The following is a 17,142-nucleotide window of genomic DNA, read 5'->3' as shown; positions in this document are numbered from 1 at the left end:
ACCAAGGATGTATCAGTGGGTTGGGTTTGGGGAGCGATTGAGTTATGAGGTGGAGATTTCTCTCGCTCTCGCTCTTTCCCCCCTTCCCCCCCCCCCCCCCCCCCCACCTCCACCCCCCTCAGTGAGAAACAATTTGAGCAACCCCACATACACAGCAAGCAGCTGCAGGCTGCTATAAGAGATGATGTTTTGGAGCAGCATTTCTGTCATTAGGAAATGAAGACATTAAATGATGGAAGAAATGATCTTGGTGAAAGGACAAATATTGAAACACTTTTAAAGGATCGTAGTCTGAACTCCATAAAGCTGGTTTCTGCTGCTGATGGTAATTTGGAGGTGTGTTCGCAGTGGTTTCGTGGTAATTCAGTATTGACGGAAGATGGTGTTATTGGTGACACATTAACATCTTTTCCTCCTGGTGAGTGGGGACTGCCACTGTACTTAGGCAAAGGGTGGATTGACAGACCTGCCAGCTAGTCACCTGTTTGTATTTCTCTTTAGGACTCAGTAGCTTCTCCCCACCGCATTCACTTCCGTCCAGCAGTGACTGCTCATTGCACCTTGATTGACAAGATATCTGCCATACTGACTACTAGCCAGCTGAGAAGATGTTTTTTCCCAAATCTTAACTAAAGCTTTCTGTTTCCCCTCCCAAACCCCGGCCACAGGAAGTATGGTCTTGCTGGTGTGAGTTGCTGCATTACTTGGACGTGGAAAACAACTGGTTAAAGAATCTGGAGGAGATGTTGTACGCTACAGAGAATGTACCAGACAGCCCTAAAGCTGTTGGCGAGGTCCTTGAGGTAAAGTGTTTATTGAAACTTCAAAGATGGAACTTGTAATGTAATTGCCTTTAAATTATATGGAAATGTTTTCTCTCCAGGCAAAAAGGACATGTCAACTTTAGGGTAATGCATTTAGGGTGCATTCACATTAAAGCTGTGACATTGATGTGAACTAATTTTGCCTCATACCAGTTCTGCAGTTTTATGTAAATGTCGACTGAATCTCCATTCAGGACCTAACCAGGTCTGGTATTAGGCTAGCGTGGGCTGCTTCATTATTGTGGGGGGTGATGGGGTACAGTTTGTGAATGAAGTTCACTGTCTTCTTAAAACATAGAAAATAGGAGCAGGAGTAGGCCATTTGGCCCTTTGAGCCTGCTCCGCCATTCATTATGATCATGGCTGATCATCCAACTCAGTATCCTGTTACTGCTTTCGCCCCATATCCTTTGATCCCTTTAGACCCAAGAGCTATATCTAACTCCTTCTTGAAAACATACAATGTTTTGGCCTCAACTGCTTTCTGTGGTAGCGAATTCCACAGGCTCACCACTCTCTGGGTGAAGTAATTTCTCCTCATCTCAGTCCTGAAAGGTTTACCCCGCATCCTTAGACTATGACCCCTGGCTCTGGACTCCCCCACCATCGGGAACATCCTTCCTGCATCTACCCTGTCAAGTCCTGTTAGAATTTTATAGGTTTCTATGAGATCCCCCCTCACTCTTCTGAACTCCAGCGAATATAATCCTAACCGACTCAATCTCTCCTCATACGTCAGTCCCGCCATCCCAGGAATCAGTCTGGTAAACCTTCACTGCACCCCCTCTATAGCAAGAACATCCTTCCTCAGATAAGGAGACCAAAGCTGGACACAATATTCCAGGTGTGGCCTTACCAAGGCCCTGTATAATTGCAGCAAGACATCCCTGCTTCTGTACTCGAATCCTCTCGCTATGAAGGCCAACATACCATTTGCCTTTTTTACCGCCTGTTGCACCTGCATGCTTACCTTCAGTGACTGGTGTATGAGAACACCTAGGTCTCACTGCATATTCCCCTCTCTCAGTTTATAGCTATTCAGATAATCTGCCTTCCTGTTTTTGCTACCGAAGTGGATAACCTCACATTAATCCACTTTATACTGCATCTGCCATGCATTTGCCCACTCACTCAACTTGTCCAAATCACCCTGAAGCCCCTCTGCATCCTCCTCACAACTCGCCCTCACACCCAATTTTATGTCTTCTGCAAATTCGGATATATTACATTTAGTTCCCTCATCTAAATCATTAATGTATTTTGTGAGTAGCTGGAGTCCTAGCACCGATCCCTGCGGTACCCCACTAGTCACTGCCTGCCATTCGGAAAAAGACCCATTTATTTGTTTTAAACTCTTTGTTTCCTGTCTGCCAACCAATTTTCTATCCATCGCAATACACTACCCCCAATCCCATGTGCTTTAATTTTACATGCTAATCTCTTATGTGGGACTTTGTCGAAAGCCTTCTGAAAGTCCAAATAAAGCACATCCACTGGCTCCCCCTCATCAACTCTACTAGTTACATCCTCGAAGAATTCTTGCTGGTCAACATGCATGTAATAAATGATATATAAATAGATTATTGTAGTGTAGTGCTTTAAATCTCTAATAAACACTTACTTTGTTATGGGAACATTTTTCCTATTCTGCTATCACCAGCAGTGATTATACTCTAATAATACTTTAACTGGGAATGTTATATGGCCCATGTTCTTGAAAGAACATATTGTGTTCTGTGCTTGGAGACTGAACCATCAGTTGTACTTGATGAGCTTTGTACAACAGTGTGCTGTTCCCACTGTAGATAGTGGCATGTTCTTCCCTGAATGCACAGTGATTGTACAGTGGAGTTGCTTTGGCTGGTGGTGATATGGTTAAAAATACTGCATTTGTTAGATATACTGGCATTTTAATTCACAAAGTTCAAGTTCCGTTTAGTATTTTTGGATGTATTTGCTAAATTGTCTCTGGCTAATAAGGTTCCCATGACTGCAGCTATTCACTGCTCTAGTTTCACTGACCTCTGACATGACTTGGTTGGAAGAAACATTTCAGTTACTTTACTCTACTTTATTCTCCACCCATTAGTCCCTCGAGTCTGTGCTACGTCATCCAGCAGATAATCGAACACAGATCCGTGAACTGGGCCAAACATTGATTGATGGTGGAATTTTGGATGAACTTATAAGTGAAAAGCTGGAGACATTCAATGCTCGATATGAAGAGCTCAGTCACCAGGTAGGAGGGCCTCGGCAGCGCAATTGTCCTGAGCTACTCATCTTTAAATGTATTAATGCTGTTGTTTGTATGTTCATGAAATTTCACAGACACTTGATGGAGGAAGTATTTTATTCTGGATTAATTGACTAATTTTTTTTTTTTGTAAATGGACAGACTGCTCCAAATTAATGGGATTGCAACTCTGGGCACCCAATGAAGTGCGTGGTATATGACTGCTAGATTATGAGGCTGCTAAAACTATTTAACCATCAAATCAGCATTCGAGTGTTCCACATTGGAGACCAAATCTGTTTCCATGATAGTTCCCTAATGCAATGCACTGTGCCTTCTCGCCCTTAAATTCCAGGTTTTATCCACCTTTAGGTAATATATTTGAACATATTGCGAGTCTTATAAATCAATTTTAAATTTATATTTATAGTAAATTGAAGTGTTTTAAATTATTAAGGACTCAGAGAAAAGAGTATTTCTGAATTTGGTTATGGAAATTATGCTTGGGTAAAATGATAATTTACTTTAACTAGTTATCTCCTTGGAATATATTTCTCGAAATACCTTTTGTGGAATACTACTATAATCGTGACTGTAGTTAGGCACCTCTTAATCTTACACTGTAGTACGTCTGCAACCTGAGTGATCCAAGTTAACCATTTGAGTCCATGAGTCAGTCAGGTTCTGACATTGGTTTGTGTTCACTGGACTACACCATCGACCAATCTGGTCTAGTTTTTGTCTATGCAAACCATGCACCACCACAAACCGATCTGATCCCTACAATCATTTAGGAACATGTTAAAGTTTGTCCAAATATTTGTATTTTAAAAAATTATTTTAAGTGTTTTTGGAAGGTTTTTTTAAATCTTTTGAAGAGAGAACCCTGGCCTCTATGTAAACCAACCCTTCTGCCCTGCGATTCCTAATCCTGATGTACTCTGTCGTATGTGATGGAGTGATCATCATTTCCCAGTAGATGGGCTTCAACCTGAAAACCTCTCTTTCTGCCTCTAACTTTCTCATACTGGAATTGTAAGCCACATCCTGTGAGATACCCCCAATTGTGCATTGAATAAGGTTTCCTTATAGTAGATTGTTATTAGACGTCTTGTGTCCTTGTATGTTTTATAGGCTGTGAACAAGCAGATCTCACTGGAGCAGCATTTACAAATGTCTCAAGAAAATGAACAGCGAATGCATGACCTGCAGGAGTCACTGGGCCAGCTAGATAAACAGTTAACCTCATATCTGACAGACCGCATAGATGCTATACAGATGCCACAGGAAGCTCAGGTTATAGAAATGTTTCATAACTTGAAAGCATTCTGATTAGATGCTTATGATTTAAAGGGCTAAATATTGCCCTAGTGGCTTTCAGTAAGGAAGTTCACAATGTGGCTTTTGATCTTGTAATTTTTTTTCTGTATTATTAATAGAAAATTAAGACAGATATTGCAGTCTATGAAACCAACTTGGAGGAGATTAAGATGAAAAATGTGGGAATCCGACCTTTATTAGATAACAAGCCCTATTCTCGTGGTACTCAATTGGATTTGCTTCAGGTATGAGTGGGTTTAACTGAAGATTTAGGGACTTTGAATGCTTTGTTTTGGAATGATTGAAGCAAACTATGCATTTGTGCATATCTAAAGCAACTTTTACATGAAAAAATACCAAATATGTAGACTAAATAAAAGTTATAATTCAGAAGCAGTTCGATTAATGCTAAGATTCATGTAATATATACTTGTTACATAAGAACTCTGCTGCTTTGGATTAGTTTGGGCAAGTGTGAGCATTGCTCACTTTCTCACATACCCTAACAATAAAAAAAAAATCAATCAAAGCTTTCTTAAACTGGCCACCAGCATATGTGCACTGCTGAATCCTAAAATTGGACAAGTAGCAGAAAAAGTAATTAAACTGCTGATTCATGTGATTTTTCTCTTCTGCTTTTAAGATCAGAAAGCTGTTTAAGGTGTATCATGCAATATGATAGACTAGAATACTTTCTGGGAGTAACTTCTAGATTAGCCTGTGATCATTATCTTTATCAAAAAAAAGTTGCAGGCTTAGATTTATTTATTTTGTCACCCCTCAGTCTTGTTCTACTTTCTTTATCTTCTACACATTGAGTCACCTGGGCCATGTTGTCTATCCTACGTTAAAGTAGATTTTCAATTGATTCAAATTAGAGATCAGGCTTCTAGTTGTGCAACTTTTGTGGTTCTGCTCTAAGGTGAAATAAGTTTCTATGTTTTACCATACTAATTTATATAAATATTGACATTTTCAGCCACGAATACTTCTCTAATCTGTTTCTTTCTTGTGTGTATCTCTATCTCCATATATCTCTTTCTATAGGGCTTTGCTGCACTGAGGATTCTATACGGTAGTTTGGGTTTTCATGTTATTCATGTTTGTCTTTGCCTTTATATGTGTGTGTGTTTTTGTATATATTGCACATTCTGAACATTATAATTATCTTCTAAACCTGGGTTTATAAAGCTTTCGATTGTTATGGGTTGCATATGTATGTGCCATGGGGTGTCATATATAGGTTAAATCCACCATCCTATTAATTTGCACGTCAAGTTGCTGATATTTCTTTGTCTGTGCTTTTTCTAGATTGCTGTATACACTTTCTTGTCAACTAACAGTGTAAGACATCATGTAGCACATCAGTCTTTACTAGTTTAACATTTTGTGTCATTGACAGAGGAAACTGCGAGAAGTTTCAACAAAATTTCAGCTTTTCCAGAAACCAGCAAATTTCGAGCAGCGTATGCTAGATTGTAAACGTGTGTTGCAGAGCGTTAAAGCAGAACTGCACGTGCTGGACATGAGGAGCGTTGAGGCTGAAGGAATACAGCCCCAGTTGGATAATTGTATGGTAAGGACCATGAAATATTACAGAGCCGAAACAGACCATTTAGCCCATCTGGTCTGTTACTGTAACTGAATTCTTCCAAAATTCTGGAATGGTTCTTGCAGATTGGAAGGTAGCAAATGTTACCCAGCTATTTAAGAAGGAAGGGAGAGATAATACAGGGAATTATGGACCTGTTAGCCTTCTATCAGTTGTTGGGAAAATGGTAGAATCTATTGTAAAGGATGCGATAAATGGACGCTTGGATAATAATGATCTGATTGGGCATAGTCAACATGGATTCATGAATGGGAATTCATGTTTGTCGAACCTGTTGGGAATTTTTTGAGGATATTAGTAACAGAAATTGATAAAGTGGAGTCGGATGTGGTATACTTGGATTTTCAGAAGGCTTTTGATAAAGTCCCCCACAGGAGGTTGGTTAGCAAAATTAAAGTACATGGAATAGGAGGTAATATACTGGCATGCATTAAGGATTGGTTAACAGGCAGAAAGCAGAGAGTAGGAATAAACGGGTCATTCTTGCGTTGGCAGGCTCTGACTAGTGGGCTACTGCAGAGATCCGTGCTTGGGCCCCAGCTGTTGACAATATATATCAATGATTTAGATGTGGGGACCAAATGTAATATTTCCAAGTTCGCAGATGATACAAAACTATGTGGGAATGTGTGTTGTGAGGAAGATGTAAAGCGGTTTGTATAAAACGCTGGTAGGCCACGGCTGGAGTATTGCGTACAGTTCTGGTCACCGCATTACAGGAAGGACATAATTGCTCCGAAGAGAGTACCGAGGAGATTTACGAGAATGTTGCCAGGACTTGAAAGTTGCAACTATGAAGAAAGATTGGATAAGCTAGGGTTGTTTTCCTTAGAACAGAGGAGGCTGAGGGGTGACTTAATTGAGGTATACAAAGTTATGAGGGGCCTAGATAGAGTAGACAGGAAGAACCTGTGGGCGGCACAGTGGCGCAGTGGTTAGCACTGCAGCCTCACAGCTCCAGCGACCCGGGTTCAGTTCTGGCTACTGCCTGTGTAGAGTTTGCAAGTTCTCCCTGTGACTGCGTGGGTTTCTGCCGGGTGTTCTGGTTTCCTCCCATAGCCAAAGACTTGCAGGTTGATAGGTAAATTGGCCATTGTAAATTGCCCCTAGTGTATGTAGGTAGGTGTTAGGAGAATGGTGGGGATGTGGTAGGGAATATGGGATTAATGAAGGATTAGTATAAATGGGTGGTTGTTGGTCGACACAGACTAGGTGGGCCGAAGGGCCTGTTTCAGTGCTGTATCTCTAAATAAATAAATGTGTGTTTTTGTGGGTGTGACCTGTTTCCCTTAGCGGAGAGGTCAATTACCAGGGGGCACAGTTTTAAGGTAATTGGTAGAAGGATTAGAGGGGACGTGAGGAAAAACTTTTTCACCCAGAGGGTGATGGGTGTCTGGAATTCACTGCTAGGAATGGTGGTGGAGGCAAAAACTCTCAATTATTTTAAAAGGTACCTGGACATGTACCTGAAGTGCTGTAACCAGCAAGGCGATAGACCAAGTGCTGGAAGGTGGGATTAGATTGGGCGGCTAGTTTTTTTTGGCCGGCATGGACACGATGGGCTGATTGGCCTCCTGTACCGTAATTTTTCTATGGCTTCAAGGGAATTTGGACAGACTTAATGAGTGGGCAAGAACGTGGCAGATGTAATATAATGTGGAAAAATGTGAGGTTATCCACTTTGGTAGGAGGGATAGATGTGTAGACTATTTCTTAAATGGTAAGAGATCAGGAAGGGTAGATGTACAAAGGGATCTGGGTGTCCTTGTCAGTCAGTCACTGAAAACTAACGTGCAGGTGCAGCAAGCAATTAAGAAGGCTAATGGTATGTTAGCCTTAATTGCAAGAGGATTTGAGTACAGGAATAGTGAAATCTTGCTTCAATTGTATAGAACCTTGGTTAGACCGCACCTGGAGTACTGTGTGCAGTTTTGGTCCCCCTTACCTTAGGAAGGATATTATTGCCACAGAGGGAGTGCAATGAAGATTCACCAGTCTTGTTCCTGGGATGGCAGGACTGTGCGGTGAAGGGGAAACTGTGCCTGTATTCTCTAGAGTTTTGAAGAATGAGAGGTGATCTCATTGAAACCTACAAAATACTTCAAGGGATAGTCAGGGTAGATGCAGCTAAGATGTTTCCATTGGTTGGGGAGTCCAGAACCAGGGGACACAATTTCAAAATAAGGGGGAAGCCACTTAGGACCGAGATGAGGAGAAATTTCTTTACTCAGAGGGTTGTGAATCTTTGGAATTCTCCACCCCAGAGGGCTGTGGAAGCTCAGTCATTGAGTATGTTTAAAGCAGAGATTGACAGTTTTCTAAATACCAATGACAAAAAGGGATATGAGGATACTGTGGGGAAAAGGAATTGAAGGGGATGATCAGCTATGATCATATTGAATGGCGGGGCAGGCTTGATCAACTGAATGGCCTACTCCTGTTCCTATGGGCAAAACAGGAAAATATCATCAGGCTTGTTGAGCTCCATTGCATCCATGTACACCATTTATTCACCCCATACCATGTGATCTCCTGGCCAAGGCTGGAAAAAGCACTAATAGGTGATGAGCTTCAAATGCTGGGACATCGCAAAGTTGAGGAACGGCAATGTGTCGAATTTATTATAATGCACCTTTATCTTAGTAAAATGCCCCAAGGTGCCCATTGGGACCGGTTCTGGGGCAGGTGGGACCTGTACAAGATGGACGGGTTGCTTCTTAGCAGGACTGGGACAAATATCCTCGCAGGGAGATTTGCTAGTGCTATTGGAGAAGGTTTAAACTAAATTGTCAGGGGGATGGGAACCTGAGAGGGAGCTCAGATTGGAGGGAAGCAAAACTGGTAACTTGTCAGGGGTGTGGGAGCCAGGAGTAAGTATCAGAGAGGAATATCAAGGTGCACAGAATACTGGGGGAGATAGATAGCACTAGAGTAGGGAATAATAAGTTATTAAGTGGGGTCATAGGAAGGTAGAAAGTAATAAAGTCTGAATCAGGGTTAATGTGCATGTATGTGAATGCATGGAGTGTGGTTAATAAGACTGGTGAGGTACAGGTGCAGATTGCCATGTGGAAATATGACGTGGCTATAACATAGACCTGCTCATGTCCCAGAGGAGTTGAGGACAGAATCAATTTGGCTAGAGCTAAGGATAAAAAAGGTGCAGTTACACTGCTCGGTGTTGTCCATAGGCCACCAGCTCGTGGGAAGGACGTGAAGGAACAAATTTGCAAGGAAATTCAGAGAGGTGCAAAAATTGTAGGGTAGTTATAATGGGGGACTTTAATTATCCAAACATAGACTGACTGGGATAATAGTAGTGTAAAGGGCAATGAGGGGCAAGCGTTCCTAGAGTGTGTTCAGGAAAATTTTCTACAACAGTATGTTGCTAATCCAATGAGAAAGGAGGCACTGCTAGACCTGGTTCTTGGGAATGAGGTGGGTCAAGTGTCAGTAGTGGAGCATTTAGGGGAGAGTGATCATTGTATCATAAGGTTTAGGCTGACTCTGGAAAAGGACAAAGAGCAATCCAGGGCAAGAATAATTAACTGAGGGAAGGCCAACTTCAATGGGGTAAGAACGGAGCTGGGGCGAATAAATTGGAGTCAAAAGCTGGCAGGAAAACCGCAGATGAACAATGGGCTACCTTCAAAGAAGAGATAGTTCGGGCGCAGTCGAAGGGGAAAAGGAGGGCCAACAAATCCAGAGCTCCCTGGATGACAAAAGAGGTAAAGATTAAGATAAAGAAGAAAAGTGTGCTTATGACAGATGCCAGGTAGAAAATACTGTTGAGAACCAGGCTGAATATAGAAGGTCCAGAGGGAAGTGAAAAAGCAAAGAGAGCATGAAAAGAGACAGGCAGCTAGCATTAAAGGAAATCCCAAAGTTTTCCATAGGCATATAAATAGTAAAAGGGTTGTGAAAGGGCGAGTGGGGCCAATTAGGGATCAGAAAGGGGATTTACACGTGGAGGCAGAGGGCATAGCTAAGGTATTAAATGAATACTTTGCATCTGTCTTTACCAAGCAAGAAGATGCAACGCAGGCAATGTTGAAAGAGGCGGTAAGTCAAACACTAGAGGGGTTTAAAATTGATAAAGAGGGAAGTATTAGATAGGCTGTCTATACTTTAAGTAAATAAAGCACCAGGACCAGATGAGATGCATCCAAGGATGCTGAGGGAAGTGAGGGTGGAAATCGCCGAGGCACTGGCCATAATTTTTCAGTCTTCCTTAGACTCGGGGGTGGTGCTGGAGGACTGGAGAATTGTAGACGTTAGACCCTTGTTCAAAAAAGCATGTAAAGATAAGCCCAACAACTACAGGTCAGTCAGTTTAACAGTCAGTGGTGGGGAAACTGCTAGAAAAAATAATTCGGAACAAAATCAATAGTCACATGGACAAATGCGAATTAATTAAGGAAAGCCAGCATAGATTTCTTAAGGGGAAGTCATGTTTAAGGAACATGCTGGAGTTTTTTGAGGAGGTAACAGAGGATGGATGAGGGAAATGCTGTTGATGTGGTGTACATGGACTTTCCAAAGGCGTTTGATACAGTGCGACACAACAGACTTGTGAGCAAGTTTGTAGCTCATGGAATGAAAGGCACAATAGCAGCATGGATTTGAAATTGGCTGACTGACGGGAAGTAGTGGTTAATGGATGTTTTTTGGGCTGGAGGATGGTTTGTAGTGGAGTTCCCCAGGGATCAGTGTTGGGGCCTTGCTTTTCCTGATGTATATTCATGACCTAGACCTTGGTGTATAGGGCACCATTTCAAAGTTTGCAGATGATACGAAACTTGGAAGCATTTGAACTGTGGGGAGGTTAGTGTAGGACTCCAAAAGGATAAAGACACGTTGGTGGAATGGGCAGTCAGGTGGCAGATGAAGTTCAATGCAGAGAAATGTGAAGTAATTCATTTTGGTAGGAAGAACAGGGAGAGACGATATGAAATAAAGGGTACAATTCTAAAGCGGGTGCAGGAGCAGCGGGACCTGGGGGTATATGTGCATAAGTCATTGAAGGTGGCCGGACCGATTGAGAGAGTGGTTAATAAACTTTATTAATAGGGGCATAGCGTACAAGAGCAAGGAAGTTATGTTGAAATTGTATAAGATGCTAGTTCGGCCTCAGCTGGAGTATTGCGTCCAATTCTGAATGCCGCACTTTAGGAAAGACGTAAGTGAATTGGAGAGAGTACAGAAAAGATTCACAAGAATGGTTCCAGGGATGAGGAATTTCAGTTATGAAGATAGATTGGAGAAGTTAGGACTGTTTTCCTTGGAGAAGAGAAGGCTGAGAGGTGATTTGACAGAGGTATTCAAAATCATGAGGGGTCTGGACAAAGAAAGAACAAAGAAAATTACAGCACAGGACCAGGCCCTTCGGCCCTCCAAGCCTGCGCCGATCCAGATCCTCTATCTAAACATGTCGCCTATTTTCTTCGGGTCTGTATCTCTTTGTTTCCTGCCCATTCATGTATCTGTCCAGATACATCTTAAAAGATGCTATCGTGCCCGCGTCTACCACCTCTGCTGGCAACGCGTTCCAGGCACCCACCGCCCTCTGCGTAAAGAAACTTCCACGCATATCCCCCCTAAACTTTTCCCCTCGCACTTTGAACTCGTGACCCCTTGTAATTGAATCCCCCACTCTGGGAAAAAACTTCTTGCTATCCACCCTGTCTATACCTCTCATGATTTTGTACACCTCAATCAGGTCCCCCCTCAACCTCCGTCTTTCTAAAGAAAATAATCCTAATCTGCTCAACCTCTCTTCATAGCTAGCGCCCTCCATACCAGGCAACATCCTGGTGAACCTCCTCTGCACCCTCTCCAAAGCATCTACATCCTTTTGGTAATGTGGCGACCAGAACTGCACGCAGTATTCCAAATGTGGCCGAACCAAAGTCTTATACAACTGTAACATGACCTGCCAACCCTTGTACTCAATACCCCGTCCGATGAAGGAAAGCATGCCGTATGCCTTCTTGACCACTCTATTGACCTGCGTTGCCACCTTCAGGGAACAATGGACCTGAACACCCAAGTCTCTCTGTAGATCAATTTTCCCCAGGACTTTTCCATTTACTGTATAGTTCACTCTTGAATTGGAACTTCCAAAATGCATCACCTCGCATTTGCCATGATTGAACTCCATCTGCCATTTTTCTGCCCTACCCTCCAATCTATTTATATTCTGCTGTATTCTCTGACAGTCCCCTTCACTATCTGCTACTCCACCAATCTTAGTGTCGTCTGCAAACTTGCTAATCAGACCACCTATACTTTCCTCCAAATCATTTATGACAGAGTAGATGGGGAGAAACTGTTCCCATTCTTGAAAGGATCGAGAACGGGAGGGCACAGATTTAAAGTATTTAAGAGAAGCAAAAGTGACACGAGGAAAAACTTTTTCACGCAGCGAGTGGTTAAGTTCCGGAATGCGCTGCCTGAAAGAGTGGTGGAGACAGGTTCAATTGAAGCATTTAAAAAGGAATTGGAATGTGCAGGGTTATGGGGAGAAGGTAGGGGAATGGAACAAAGGGAGTTGCTCTTTCGGAGAGCCAGTGCGGACATGATGGGCCGATTGGCCTCCTTCTGCACTGTAACGACTCTGTGATAGAGATAAATATTGACACTGAACCAAATGAAGGACATATCAGACGATATGTGACAGGAAGCTTGGTTGAAGCGTTAAGTTTTAAGGAGTGTCTTAAAGGAAGAGAGAGGGTGGAGACATTTGGGGAGGAGAACAGCTGAGAGCTTAATCTGACTGTACTGTATGAATCTGCTAAGAGAGTCAGCTGTTCTACAAACAACTAAGTCTTTCAGGACTACTTCATGCTTCACATTGAATTAGTTACTTTTGAATCACCGTTGCTTTGTAGAAACATAGAAACAGACAATTAATGGCACAGAAGGAGGCTATTCGATCCATCATGTCTGTGCTGACTGAGAATGAGCTATCTAGCCTGATCTCCCACTTTCCAACTCTTGATACCTCGCCCTTATAGGTTGCTATATTGCAAGTGTATATCGATGTTTTTTAAAAAAAAATGATGAGGATTTCTGTCTGTAGCACCCATTCAGGCCATGAGTTCCGGACCACTCGCTACCTCTGGGTGAAAAAAATTACTTTTTAAATTCCCCTCGAATCACAGAATGATTACAGCGCAGGAGGCAGCCATTCGGCCCATCGTTTTGGCACCGGCTCTCTGAAAGAGCAAGTCACTCAGTTCCATTCCCCTGCCTTCTCCCCATAACCCTGCACATTCTTTCTTTTCATAGTGGCGCAGTGGTTAGCACCGCAGCCTCGCAGTTCCAGGGACCCGGGTTCGATTCTGGGTACTGCCTGTGCAGAGTTTGCAAGTTCTCCCTGTGTCTGCGTGGGTTTTCGCCGGGTGCTCCGGTTTCCTCCCACATGCCAAAGACTTTCAGGTGATAGGTAAATTGGCCGTTGTAAATTGCCCCTAGTGTAGGGAATATGGGATTACTGTAGGGTTAGTATAAATGGGTGGTTGTTGGTCGGCACAGACTCGTTGGGCCGAAGGGCCTGTTTCAGTGCTGTATCTCTAAATAAAATAAAATATAACTGTCTAATTCCCTTTTGAATGCTTCAATTGAACCTGCCTCCACCACATTCTCAGGCAGTGCATTACAGACCTTAACCACTCTCTGCATGAAAAAGTTTTCCTCATGTCACTTTTACTTCACTTGCCAAATAGTTGAAATCTGTGCTCTCTTCTCGATCCTTTCATGAGTGGGAACAGTTTCTTTCTATCTACTCTGTCCAGACTCCTCATGATTTTGAATACCTCTAACAAATCACCTCTCAGCCTTCTCTTCAAGGAAAACAGTCCTAACCGCTCCAGTCTATCTTCATAACGATGTTCCTCATCCCTGGAACCATTCTCGTGAATCTTTTCTGTACTCTCTCCAATGCCCTCACAGCTTTCCTAAAGTGCGATGCCCAGAATTGGACGCAGAACTCCAGCTGAGGCCGAGCTAGTGTCTTATAGAAGTTCAACATAACTTCCTTGCACTTAGGAACATCGGAACAGGAGCAGCCCATCGAACCTGCCCCGCCATTCAGTATGATCATGGCTGATCATCCACTTCAATGTCTTTTTCCTACACTATCCCCACATCCCTTTATGTCAATGGTATTTAGAAATCTGTTAGTCTCTACTTGAAACATACTCAATGAGCAAGATTCACAACCCAGAATAAAGAAATTTCTCCTCATCGCAGTCCTAAGTGCCTTCTCCCTTATTTGAGATTGTGTCCCCTGGTTCTAGTCTCCCCAGCCAAGGGAAACATCTTAGCTGCATCTACCTTGTCTATCCCTTTAAGTATTTTGTAGGTTTCAATGAGATCATCTCTCATTCTTCAAAACTCCAGAGAATACAGGCCCAGTTTCCCCAATCTCACTTCATAGGACAGTCCCGCCATCCCGGGAACAAGTATGGTGAACCTTCATTGCAATCCCTCTATGACAATAATATCCTTCCTAAGGTAAGCGGACAAAAACTGCACACAGTATTCCAGGTGCCATCTAACCAAGGTTCTATACAATTGAAGCCAGACTTCACTACTTCTGGACTCAAATCCTTTTGCAATAAAGGCAAACACACTATTAGCCTTCCTAATTGTTTACTGCACCTGCATGTTAGCTTTCAGTGACTTATTGACAAGGACACCCAGATCCCTTTGTATATCTGCACTTTCTAATCTCTTACCATTTAAGAAATACTCTGCGCACCTGTTCCCCATACCAAAGTGGATAACTTCACATTTTTCCACATTATATTCCATCTGCCACGTTCTTGCCCACTCATGAAATCTGTCCAAATCCCCTTGAAACTGCTTTGCATTTTCCTCACAACACACATTCCCACATAGTTTTGTGTCATCCGTGAACTTGGAAATACCACATTTGGTCCCCACATCCAAATCATTGATATACATTGTGAACAACTGGGGCCCAAGCACTGATCCCTGCAGTACCCCACTAATCTCAGCCTGCCAACGCAAGAATGACCCGTTCATTCCTACTCTCTGCTTTCTGCCTGTTAACCAATCCTTAATGCATGCCAGGATATTACCTCCTATCCCATGCACTTTAATTTTGCTAACCAATCTCCTGTCGTGCCTTTATCAAAAGCCTTCTGAAAATCCAAGTATACTACATCCACCGACTCCCCTTTATCAATTCAGTTAGTAGCATCCTCAAAAAACTCCAACAAGTTCGTCAAACATGATTTCCCATTCATAAATCCATGTTGACTATGCCCAATCTGTTCATTCATATCCAAGTGTCCATTTATCACATGCTTTAGAATAGATTCTAGCATTTTCCCAATGACTGATGTAAGGCTAATAGGTCTGTAATCCCCTGTTTTCTCTCTCCCTCTTCTTAAATAGTGGGGTGACATTTGTGACCTTTCAATCTGCAGGAACCGCTCGAGAATCTATAGAATTTTGGAAGATGATCACCAATGCATCCGCTATCTTTTTATAAATGACTTGGATGAGGAAGTGGAAGGCTGGGTTAGCAAGTTTGCCGATGACACGAAGGTTGCTGGAGTTGTGGATAGTGTGGAAGGCTGTTGTAGGTTGCAATGGGACATTGTCAGGATGCAGAGCTGGGCTGAGAAGTGGCAGATGGAGTTCAACCTGGAAAAGTGTGAAGTGATTCATTTTGGAAGGTCGAATTTGAATGCAGAATACAGGCTTAAAGACAGGATTCTTGGTAGTGTGGAGGAACAGAGGGATCTTGGGGTCCATGTCCATAGATCGCTCAAAGTTGCCACCCAAGTTGATAGGGTTGTTAAGAAGGCGTATGGTGTGTTGGCTTTCATTAACAGGGGATTGAGTTTAAGAGCCGCGAGGTTATGCTGCAGCTCTATAAGGCCCTGGTTAGACCACACTTGGAATATTGTGTTCAGTTCTGGTCGCCTCATTATAGGAAGGATGTGGAAGCTATAGAGAGGGTGCAGAGGAGATTTACCAGGCTGCTGCCTGGACTGGGGGGCATGTCTTACGAAGAAAGGTTGAGGGAGCTCGGGCTTTTCTCATTGGAGCGAAGAAGGATGAGAGGTGACTTGACAGAGGTGTACAAGATGATGAGAGGCATAGATAGAGTGGATAGCCAGAGATTTTTTCCCAGGGTGGAAAGGGCTATCACCAGGGGGCATAATTTTAAGGTGAATGGACGAAGGTTTAGGGGAGATGTCAGAGGTAGGTTCTTTACACAGAGAGTGGTGGGTGCGTGGAATGCACTACCAGCGGTGGTAGTAGAAGCAGATACATTAGGGACATTTAAGCGACTCTTGGATAGGTACATGGATGATAGTAGAATGAAGGGTATGTAGGTAGTTTGATCTTAGAGTAGGTTAAAGGTTCGGCACAACATTGTGGGCCGAAGGGCCTGTACTGTACTGTACTGTTCTATGTTCTATCTCCATAGCTACCTCTTTCAACACTCTCGGATGTAGAATATCAGGTCCTGGGGACTTATCAACCTTCAGCCCCATTAATTTCTCCAATACAACCTTCTTACAAATACTAATTTCCTTCAATTCCTCATTCCCCTAATCCCTTGGATCTCTAATTCTGGGAGATGTCTTGTATCTTCCTCAGTGAAGACACAAAATCATTTAGCTTCTCTGCCATTTCTCTATTCCCCATTATAAATTCTCCTGACTCTGCCTGTAATGGACCCACATTTGTTTAACCAAACATTTCCTTTTTACTTGCCTGTAGAAGCTTTTACAGTGTGTTTTTATATTTTTTGCCAGCTTACATTCATATTGTTTTCTCCCTTTATCAGTTTCTTGACCCTCCTTTGTTGTATTCTAAAATCCTGCCAATCCTCAGGATTACTACTATTTGTGATAACTTTATAGGCCTTTTGTTTTAATCTTATACAATCCTTAACTTTGTTATCCATGGTTGACCGCCTTTACTTCTGGGGCTTTTGTGCCTTGAAGGAATGTATAATTGCTGCAAACCATGTAATATTTCTTTAAAGACTATCCATTGCCTCTGTACTGTCATACCTTTCAACGTATTTGCCCAATCCACCCCATCCAATTTGCTCCTCATACCTTCATAATTTCCTTTGTTCAAATTTAACACCTTGGCTTAAG

General features: G+C 42.6%; 1 protein-coding gene across 7 annotated transcripts in view; it reads left to right on the top strand.

The window, feature by feature from the left end:
* The window catches only part of LOC137376165 (utrophin-like), a 904,611-nt gene that overhangs the window by 261,985 nt on the left and 625,484 nt on the right, over positions 1-17,142 (top strand). For all 7 annotated transcript variants that reach the window (XM_068044198.1, XM_068044197.1, XM_068044199.1 and 4 more), the window contains 5 exons: positions 669-803; positions 2,914-3,063; positions 4,192-4,353; positions 4,497-4,622; positions 5,780-5,953. In XM_068044198.1, coding sequence (XP_067900299.1) covers positions 669-803; positions 2,914-3,063; positions 4,192-4,353; positions 4,497-4,622; positions 5,780-5,953 — 747 coding nt within the window. The remainder of the gene's footprint in view (positions 1-668; positions 804-2,913; positions 3,064-4,191; positions 4,354-4,496; positions 4,623-5,779; positions 5,954-17,142) is intronic.

This window comes from Heterodontus francisci, chromosome 13 (assembly GCF_036365525.1).
Source record: "Heterodontus francisci isolate sHetFra1 chromosome 13, sHetFra1.hap1, whole genome shotgun sequence".
Taxonomy (NCBI): Eukaryota; Metazoa; Chordata; class Chondrichthyes; order Heterodontiformes; family Heterodontidae; genus Heterodontus; species Heterodontus francisci.
The sequence above is the reverse complement of the archived record's forward strand: the minus strand, read 5'-3'. Positions and strand labels throughout refer to the sequence as shown.